Source organism: Fundulus heteroclitus, chromosome 12 (genome assembly GCF_011125445.2).
Source record: "Fundulus heteroclitus isolate FHET01 chromosome 12, MU-UCD_Fhet_4.1, whole genome shotgun sequence".
NCBI lineage: Eukaryota > Metazoa > Chordata > Actinopteri > Cyprinodontiformes > Fundulidae > Fundulus > Fundulus heteroclitus.
The window spans coordinates 43,890,802-43,901,319 of NC_046372.1; the positions used below are offsets into that span (position 1 = coordinate 43,890,802).

At 40.6% G+C, this 10,518-nt stretch overlaps 1 protein-coding gene across 1 annotated transcript in view; it reads left to right on the plus strand.

The window, feature by feature from the left end:
• Positions 1 to 10,223, plus strand: part of zgc:110329 (tetraspanin) — a 28,591-nt gene extending 18,368 nt beyond the window's left edge. The window contains exons 6-8 of the mRNA XM_012849433.3: positions 3,626 to 3,676; positions 7,928 to 8,044; positions 9,104 to 10,223. Coding sequence (XP_012704887.2) covers positions 3,626 to 3,676; positions 7,928 to 8,044; positions 9,104 to 9,439 — 504 coding nt within the window. The 3' untranslated portion in view covers positions 9,440 to 10,223. The remainder of the gene's footprint in view (positions 1 to 3,625; positions 3,677 to 7,927; positions 8,045 to 9,103) is intronic.
• The last annotated feature ends 295 nt before the right edge of the window (positions 10,224 to 10,518 follow it).

The following is a 10,518-nucleotide window of genomic DNA, read 5'->3' on the forward strand; positions in this document are numbered from 1 at the left end:
AAAACCGAAGCAAGTCAACTGAACAAAACAAAAAAAAAACATGGATGCTTTCGTCTCCTCGGGAAATCTGCGTTACGTTTTCTGGTACCCAGATCACAATCCACTCTGATTCACTGGCCTCGATCGGTAAAAGGGTTGGAGATCTGCTGGTTCCACACCGCTGGGTTTCAAAGCTGCACTGAGCTTTCTTCTTTAAAGCAATGGAGCGGATGAAGGAGGAACTTGCCAGCCAATCTCTTAAAACCCAGTTATTTGTGTTCGCAGAGTAACCCACACTGCTTATCACAGAGAAAAAGCATGTTTTGATGTCTGCTTTTATTCTGTGTGGAAGGAGCTATAACAGCTGGCTAGAAAAGCAACTGCAAAGCTTTCTGGGACATGTAGTCACAAATGTTTCCTTTTACATAGATCCAACAACTATGATTAACCACTTTTTTTGTTTTTTGATTATCTATCACTCATCACACAAAGGCATGGTTACAAACTGACCTGTGGAAACAAAAATCATTGAAACTATTAGAAAACATGAAGTTGAGCTTCAAGAGCCAATAAGAAACAAAGTCACCGACGTCTATCAGTCTGATTGGGTTACAAAGTCCCCTTTAAGGCTTTTGGACTCTAGTGGACCACAGGAAGAGCTGTTATCCACAGAAGGCATGGAACAGTGCTAAACTTGCCCAGGATTGGCTGATGTAACAGTTACTCCAAGTGAGCATCATGATAATAATGCAAACTTGTTTTACCAGACAAAGTCATGCTGACAGTGATTGGATCGCAATTCAAGAGACTGACATATTTTGACATTTTATAAAAGAAAGATCTAAGATGTCAATAATTTTTACCACTCCTTCACAATCTAACATCGTCATCACCCACCCTTACATTATGACTGTTAAAGAAGCAATAAGTAAGAAATTTACTGTAAAATTAGCCAAAATTATTCTTACCCTGGATGGACGTAACATTCCTTATAAACAATCGGTCCTGTCTATCAACAATGTCTTAATCTGATCTTTCTACTTTCGATCCTAGAGGTACGGTCCACAACTACTTCGGTGCTGTGTGTAGCCCGTGTTTACTTCCTGGTTCCTGAGCCAATCAGATGAAAGTTTCCAGGGTTGCTCAATCCAAGCGCCTAAACAACCTACTTTGGCTGAACAGTTGTCACTCGTCATCTTGAATTTAGCGGTGCAATGTCCTCATCTTTCTTGACTGGGGAGGAGGGCTGTTTTGTTTGTTGTACCGATTTGAAATGTTAGGCGTCATTATTACTTATTGCTCCGTTAAAGCACCTCCTCCCTAAAAAACAGATAATGCTGAAACACAATGACCAATAGCTAGTCTTTAGCTTCTGACACACTAACCGGTGATCGTGTACAAATGTGAAGAGCTCTGGTGCATGAATGCACTCTGTTCCCTGTTTTCCTCCTCACTAAATTCTTTCTTTCCATCTTACTTCAGCAGAAACTTAGTACTTGTATGAGATATTTCAGCTAAGCTGACACTTATTTACCTAAAGAAAAAGACTGATTACTTGTATTAGAAGTAGAATATTAGAAAGCGGCATTTTGTTTCTTAATTAAAATATCTACTTCTGACAAGAGATTCCTCACATTTATCAAGTGGGGGACATACATCCTGCCCTGCAGACTGCTGCAATATGTGTCTCACATTGTTTGTATCATTTCTTTTAAAGAATGCTAGTAATCACGAAGCAAGCAGTTATTTGTTAGATCAGACCAACAGCATCAAGTTGGAAAATAAATAATTATGGTTATTTATCGTGAGCAATATGAAATTTCTTTGTTTGCTGTGTGGTTTGTTTCTGTTTTTCCTACACATGGTCTGTAAGCGACACGGTTCCCATTGTGAGCTCAGTGTGAGTGGTTCCAGTTCCAGGACCAGTTTAATTAGTACAAAGTAGCAGTAGCTGCAGACAGACCATGCCGGATATTTCCTCTCTTGATCAAAAACGAATCTGCTTGTTGTGAAATGTGTATCCTTGAAGCAAGATGAGAATGAATTAATTTGTAATTGTGCCTCGGCCGAACCGCATTTGGTTAAAACCGTGACACCTTCTGTCTGACTAAACGGATGCTTTAAACAGAGATGAGACATTTCGCTGAGCCTGTTTCTGCCAGATAATGGCCAACTACGGATAACATGTGGTCATGAAATATTATCAGATTGACATGAAGCTGCAGCTCCCAGCCATCTTGTTTGCTTATCTCATATCCTGCTGATAGACACACGTCAAGAGACCATCGCAGCCAGGATAAAAATGTCTGGTGCTTTATCAAATCAAGGAGAGACTCTTTTTATCTGCACAAAAGAGCTGTAATTGACTGCACAATGAAAATGTATTGCCTAGCTAACAGCAGACATGCTGCTATTTAAAGCTGTGTGGCCTTTGGGAGACTACTTTGTTTAAATAAAATGTTAGCCCCCTATGGGCCCCTCCGCCGGTCCACAGGCACTCCAGACCCGGAGCTCAAAGGACTGATAATGTTTGTGGAAGCAGTGGAGCTGTGAACAGGCAAATTAACAACAGAATCCTGTAGTACTCCCTCTTTACACACACACACACACTCATACACACACACACACACACACACACACACACACGCACACACACACACACATAGAGAACTGGTTAAAAAGACATACCTGCTGTTATCAGTTCTTATCTGCGTCGGCTGCCGTCAGGTTTATGCTCCAACTGGTCGGAGAGTTGCAGGTCTTTCAAAAGAACATGCCTGTCTGTTTGCACTACTAAAGGTGTGCAAAAATAAATCTTTTATTGCAGTCGCATAATTTGACACAGACAATTTTAGATAAATCCAACATTTGAGTTGAATTATTAAGTGGACCAAAAAAGAACTCCATGGCTTATAAATAAGTTCTTTTAACTGAATCATAGGTAGCACAATTATTGGCATTCAGTACTTTGTACAACCGTCTGTGCCAGTTGGACAACACTTCTTCTTCTTCTCTGATATTTTACAAGCTTGGAGCGTACAGAGAGGGGGATCTTTAACCATTTATCTTTGCACAATTTTTATACTCAAAAGTATTATATATATATTTATATTTATGTCGCAAGTAATCTTTTATTTTCACCAACACGTTTCTTCTGACAGGAGGTAATGTTGATATTTTAGAGCGACCCAAAACTTAAATCTGGGATGGGAGAGCTAAAGATTAGCTAGATGTCTAGGGACCTTCCAACCTCAAAGCAGGGTTTCCACAGTGTCTTAAAAACTCTTCAATGTTTTCTTGTGTTCAAGTCATGATTTATTTTAACAGGCCTTCATTTTACATACATTACATACGCCTATTAATGTTACCTGAAATGCACAATAGAATGCTCCGGCAGCACTGAATTGTGCTTTACTTATATTTACTTCTAAAACACGCAGCCTGCCAATCAGCTTTCATGTTATTGGTTAGTCAATATAACTTGAAATTCATTTTTCTCCACTAAATATTTCTTGTCCAGTTAAAGTTTTTGTTTCTCTTTACCAGAGGGGCCAGTAAATGTGACCCACACTGTGATTCAGTCTCAGCTCATGTTGTGACACTTCAAACCTTGTGTCTGACTGCTGCATATTTAATCTCTTCACAGCTGGGAGAAGTCATTAACACCTTTTGTGGCTACAACACTCTGAATGAACAGGTATGTACGCGACAACACGCTTTATCTGCCGCCTTTTATCTTTATTATTGGTTTTGCAATGAATCTTCACAATATGTCACAATTCACGACCCTAACTATTGGGCTCCCACACTTTGTTAAAAATTATAGAGTTTGCATTCAGTATTTTCCAAGTCGAGATAAGACGGTGCAAAAATACATTTTATATTAGATTTTAAAGTGATAAGATGGACACGGTCACAATTAGCATTTCCACCACATTTAGTCTGCAGTGTAACAATCACAGCCTTGGTTTTCAGGTCACTAAGTAAAAACATGTACACAGACACTCAAACAGCGTTATACAGCGGCTCTGTGTGAGATGAGGAAATGGATCTTGTGTACACTATCATGAAACTTTCATGGTGTTTGAAGGATACAGATATTACATTTCAAGGGGTGTAAAAAAAAATTCACACGATTGATTTAATTGCTTGTACTTGGATTTCAAAGGGGTCAAATTTCAGCAGAGATATTTGAACATTTTGAGTCTGGGAAAGCGATGATTTAGCCTTAAAGCTGCTGTATGCTTGATGCACGTACGTTCTGTGCGGTAATGAGATGCGCGGACACAACGTCTGCAGCATTTATACCCGGCGCGGCTCTTCCTCTCAAATAGCACTTTTCATCTAGTCCTTAGAGGGCAGTGTTGCGCTCCTACGCCAAGCGTACTACACCCCACTACACGTAGAAGTAGGAAATACAGTTGTTTCCAACATTTAAGCCTCTTACTTTTTTCTAAGAGTGACAGCGATTTATGCCCAGGATTGTTAACCATTTGTCGATCACGGTTATCTTTCCGGGCCGAATCATAAAGATGAACCTCTCCCAGAAGGAGCTTCCTGTTTGATCTCATAACAGCTGATGACGATTGGAAGAACCCTGAAGTGTTTTATAGCTTGTTCCTTAAATTATTTTATTTCCACTGTTTGTAGATGATACCCTTTTTAAAGAAAGTGTTCTACAACCCGAATGTCTACATAAACTTATATAAACTGTTGAATTATGCATTTTATAGTTTGGTTGATTCTCTTATTTAGGGTGACAAACCAGCTATAACTGCTTCACCTGGAGAGACAAGAAGTGCCTGGAGACATTCTGTGTATGATACAGGGTGCTCAGTTTGCCTTATCTCACTTTTGGAAACAAAATGTGAGGATTTTCTTTAAACTATTACCCTCAAACAGTTAAGCCCAAAGTTATTCATACAGCTGGCAGATTTAGATTCAGAATTATCTTCTTTCATCCATAAAGTTTGGTTCAAAATTCAGATATGAACTGGCACCCCCCAAACACAATTTCCAGCTGCTCCCTGGGGGATTAGGTTCTTCTAACGATCAAATCCTAGAGTCCCTCCTGTTCACCGCTAAAGGTTTCATGACTGCTCGGACTAAATCAGAGGAGTTGAAAATCCTCATAGATTTCAAATTCATTTAGTTTCACAGCTTCAGAAAATGTGTACATAGGATTTGTTTTTAAATGGTGTCTCAAGAGACCAGAGGACATTAATACGAGGAGCCTGGCACTGCATAATCTCCAACATCACAAGATAAAAATCCGTCTCACATCACTTCATACCATAATGAAAGGTTCACCAAGTGTTGGTGAGAAAAAGGGACTACATTTAAAAGCAGATGGCTGTTTTCTAGATAAAGGAACGTATCCTATAGCGGGGACATGAAGATTAAGGCTGGCCTGTGTTGTCTAATCCTGTAAAAACCAATACAGTAATGTGTCAGAAAGCATGGCTTGTTGCTAAAACATGGCCGCTGACTGGTCAGGCTGAATATTTCTGACCTGCATCCACATTAAACACACCTGCAGGGGGCACCTGATGCAGAAGTGAACCAGTGGCCTGATTTAGGCTCTGTCCATCCAGTTAACCCGGAGAAACCGTAGCACTAGTCTGCTTTTGGCAGGATGCAAACCAGGATATAAGTAACGCTGGAAGGCGTCATTTTAGACTCCGATTTCGGCCAGCGTCTCTCAGCTGCTCCCTCCTCCCATACGCGGTGGGACCGTCAACAAATCTGATTTGATTTTTGTTCATCCAGAGTGCTCCGCTGACTCCGCGGAACACTCTGGATAGTCTCCTCAGGTTCACCTTGTTCAAACTCCGTTTCTTCGTATATATATTCGGTATCGGAGTCGCCGATGCTTGAGGTGGAGTTTGTAGATGTATCAGACATATTTTTATTAATTTTTTGTACGTAGAGTAAGAGTTATTAATTAAATTTAATAAATCGGTAGTGAAAGTCATAGTGTTAGCAGCCGGTGTTATTGCCAGATGCACGGTACTAGTTCTGTTTGTGACGTCACATTCCGGAGCTGCCCGATTGAAGAATGTTCGGGCTCTTTCGCTTATACAGCAAGTTTTATCGAAATTACTTCCAAACGGCGCACATAATTCACATATAATATACATTTCTTTACTCTGGAGACTATTTGAATGCATCTGCGTTAAAATACATTCAGTCCAAGAGTTAGACTTTAAAGCAGGGTTAGATGATTAAACAACATCCCAACCTTTGATAATCTCATAGAGCTCTGTTCAATCCACCATCAAAAGTAGAGAGTGTGTGACTACCCTGCAAACCAAGACATGACATTAGTTAAGAATTCCACCAATCTGGCCTTTTTATAGAGAAATAGCAATAGAAAAATCATAAGAAACCCAGTTTGCATCCATCCATGTAGAGGGCACAGCAAATAGAAGTACGTGCTGTGGCCAGTGGGACCTAAAGTGAACCGTCTGGCCTACATGCAGATTGCTGCGTGTGGTGGAAGATAAAACCTCACACGATTCTGAACGCACAATTCCCACTGTAAAGCATGGTAGTGGCAGCATCATGCTTTTCTTCAGCAGAGACAGGTAATCTGGTCAGAGTTGGTGGGAAAATGGGTGAAGCTGAATATAGCTCCACTCATGGAGCTAACTGGATGACAACGGCGTTCGGTTATCTCAATGGCTTGTTGGAGCGGGGCCACAGCTAAGTCATACAGGTGTTAGAGTCTTGAGGACTTGAGTTTCCCTCCCCTTTTTAGGTCAAAGCTTAGTAATGTATTGAATGGCCAAGTTAAAGTCCAGTCCTAAAGGCTGAGAATCTGAGTCTCCATTCAGTTTAATGGAGCTTAAAGGGGTCTAGTCACGTACTATGACTACTAATTTCTACATCAGTAGCTTACTCTTGTTGCATAAAATAGTTTTCAGATTAAATCATCTCACCCTGTTAAGTTATTATGTTGTATTTCTGTGTTTTACACTTTATTTTTGCTCTATTCGTTAGTAAACAAAGCACTTTTGTGTATATTTACTATAACAAGACCACATGACTGAAGGTACGACATTGTGCTTGTGCGCAATGAGTAAACGAGGAGGAGCAATGGAGCCGAGCGAGTCGGCAACATGGGCGGAGGTGCGAAAAGAAAGAGGTTAAGTAACCCTGCAGATCTGGTTGCTCTTCAACCACGCCACTTTACTGTCACTTTACTGCAACGTTTTGCAGGATAGTCTGCTTGTTCTAACAGTAGCTGCGTCATGTGTTGTCTAGCTTTCTGATAGCAGCGGCACCGCAGCCAGATGGCACAACCATGTTTATGTCTGCTAATCACGCCCGCTGCAAAGTTCTTTTCAGCCTCAAAAGAGACAAATAAACACAATCAGGACGGATGCTTGCTGTATGTTTTATTTAAAGATGATTATGTTTTTTTGTGTTATCATCATAGTATGTTACTAAGCCCCTTTAAGTAATTTTGCAAAGAAGAATGGTCAGAACTGTTAGAACTGACCAAATATACCCCTTCTTGATACCACCGTACTTGCTTAACTTGTTAACCAGTTGCCTTATATTGGTATGAAAAGTCTAATTAAGCAGAGATTCCCGGAGTGGAGAACTCTGCTTAAGGTATTCTGTTTTTAATGATAGCATTCAAACTGATTTCTGTACATTTATCTCTCTTGTGTTTTTATGTCTTTTTTGTTCACAGTTATTGTTCGAAATATACTTCCATTCATTCATATAAGTTATAGTGTTATTAATATGAGGGAAGTTTTATTGATAGTTTGTTCCTTCTCAGTTGAAGCTGAAACGTTTTGCCGGAGCAGCTTTGCGTTTCAGAACTTCACTCGCTGAGCTTTGCTCTTTAACTGGGCCACTGGGGCTGCAGAGTTTCATTTCAGAACTGAAACTTTCCACCTTCTTCTTGTTTTCTTGGCTCCGCTCTGCCCATCAGCGTGAAACCCTGCAGGAGGTGATCCATGTGCGCGGCTGCATCCATGCGGTCAACCTCTGGATGAGTGACAACATTGGAATAACCATTGCCCTCTGCTGTGCCATCGGGCTGCCACAGGTAATTGAAAACTCACAGACCCAGTCCCCCAAAACGAAACCAGAAGCGCCGTTTTAGACTTAATGCAACTCTCCACCTGAGGCTGGTTATTATTAATGAGACTCCACTGCCGTCGTTATTTCCTGTGAAAGTTTCTAAAACATGCGTCTCTCTCTGATTGTTTCTCATTGAAATTTTGATTTAGTTTGAAGTGTTCTCCATAATCCCTCCGCAGCTCAGCTCTGATGAGCCAACTAGTTCATTCTTTTTGAAATGCCTCAATTTTGTCTCCTGCTCATTCATTTATCCACAGTTGCTGAAGATAAGGCTTAATCTTATGATGAAATGTCTGCTGTTCTAAAATAAGTCATATACATGTATATGCAAACATGTCTATTAAATTCAGCTGATGGGAGTAATTTGCACCTATTTCGGTGTCTGGTTGCACTCGTCTGCTCAGCTAGAAAAACACTAAGAGTTTCTTTTTCTTAATGACCAGAGCAGTGCAGGTCGTGACCTGAAGAGGCATACCTCCACATTGTGAGGACATTTTACTGCAGAGTTCACTTCAAGAATGCTTTTCTTTAAATCGATAAGGCATTCTTGGGAAAACAAAACGGTTCGTTCTTAGAAACCACTTTAAAAAAACAGTATCAGATTATAAAATGATTGCATGCAAATCTGTGCAAATATACTGTTGGGACTACTAATTTTGTCGGAATAGAAAATATAGACGTAGTTTTGGTTCAAAATCAGAAGAATGGACTGACCTGCAAATAGCTTCACCCTGAAACAGATGATTAGAGTTGTGTTTTGCTCCTGAGTCTGAGGATTTTACAGATATTGATTGGGTCAAAGTTTTATTCCAAAATGTAACACATGTCCTGTTGGCTAACGTTGCACATTCTGTCCTCCGTCACTGACAGAATGTCTGGTTTTAATAAATGCTGCTGAGAATCTTTGTTTTGAACAACCATTATTTTGCTGCTTAAAGCAGTGATTATTATTGAGTCTTGATTTAAAGATAAGTTTTCAGCAGAACACGCCTGAGCGTTTGTGTTCGGCTCTCCCTCCCTGCAGCTGCTGGGCATCGTGCTAAGCTGCGTCTTCTGGAACCTGCTGGTGGACATGAGCGAGTCGGCCGACATGGTGGACTTCAAGCTGAAGAAGAAGGAGTTCGACTACAGCGAGCTGGACCTGGCCGGCGCCGGCTGGTGCCTATGCCTGCCGAGGGACGGCGGCTACCTGCCCGTCCCCGCCGCCGAGCCCGAGCTCGACCCCATCGACGTTCACCTGGAGAAGCTGAAGAAGCAGCCGCCGCGCACTCACTCCCAGCTCAGAGAACTGCAGCAGTCCAGGTCAGCCAGCGGCCTGGACGAGGTAGACGCGGGGCGCAAGCAGAAAAGGGACCACTGAGCCGCTCTCGTCCGAACTCTTTTGCCTTTTGGGTTTTTGCCTTCTTTTCTTTTCGTCGGTGTAATTGATCACATTTGTTTAGGGTGTGTCCAAGTTGAACGTAAGTCATCGGGTCAAGAGGAATTGGATCAGCTAAAGTGTTCAGAAGTACTTTTTGCACTTTGAATTTGTTTACAGCAAATATGAAACGGACAATTCCTTTTTAAAAGGGACATTTCTTTTGTTTATATCAGTCACTTCACGGTTTTTTTTTAAGCATTGACTGAGCAATGTCTCTCGTGCTAAAGCTTACCTCAGGCTATTTTGAAAGTAGCCCAGGAGTCAGAGGACGAAACCGTTTTGGTTGTGTAAATTAATTAATGGTTGCTTTTCATTGTGTGAGGATAGGACTAGTCAGGTGTGTCCCGCGTGTAGCGTCTGTGACGGATTTTTACAGTTTGTGTAATGTTTTTTTTATGATTTTAATTTGATTTTGTGCAATCACTGTACATTGTAAGACTGATATTTGTGAAATAACATGGGATGCATGTTTTGTACTAATTATGAAGTCGTTTTAAAGAAAAGAAGCTCTGTAAAGGAGGCTTTTCCATTTTAATAATAATAATAATAATGTTTTTATTCCATCTATCTTTAAAGGAATTCCTCAAGATATAATCCACTACAAACCCAGTCCCAGAATAAACGGACAGTTTTTGTATGAGTTGCATTATTTTGAGCTTCCTCCCAGCTCCTGCCTTGTATAAACACAACTGTTCATGTCAATAAAGCTGAATTTGTCTACTGATTTAATTCTTTCATTTATTTAAATATTAGATGTTTTAGCAGTTTTGCGTCTTTACAACTCAGTTTTAGTCCGGTGAGGAGTAAATATGCCCGGACATTAATCCAATAGAAAGTAGTGAGGTGACGTCAAACATGCTGTTCCTGAGCCAAAATCAACAAATGCAGGAATGTTGGAACGAAGTCCACTCGTCCTGGTCTGGAATATCTGTCGGTAGGTTTCTCGTGTTAAAATGAAAAAATTTCAATAAAACAATTTTGGTTAATTTGATGTGGCCAGGTTAGTTTCTATTTTAAAT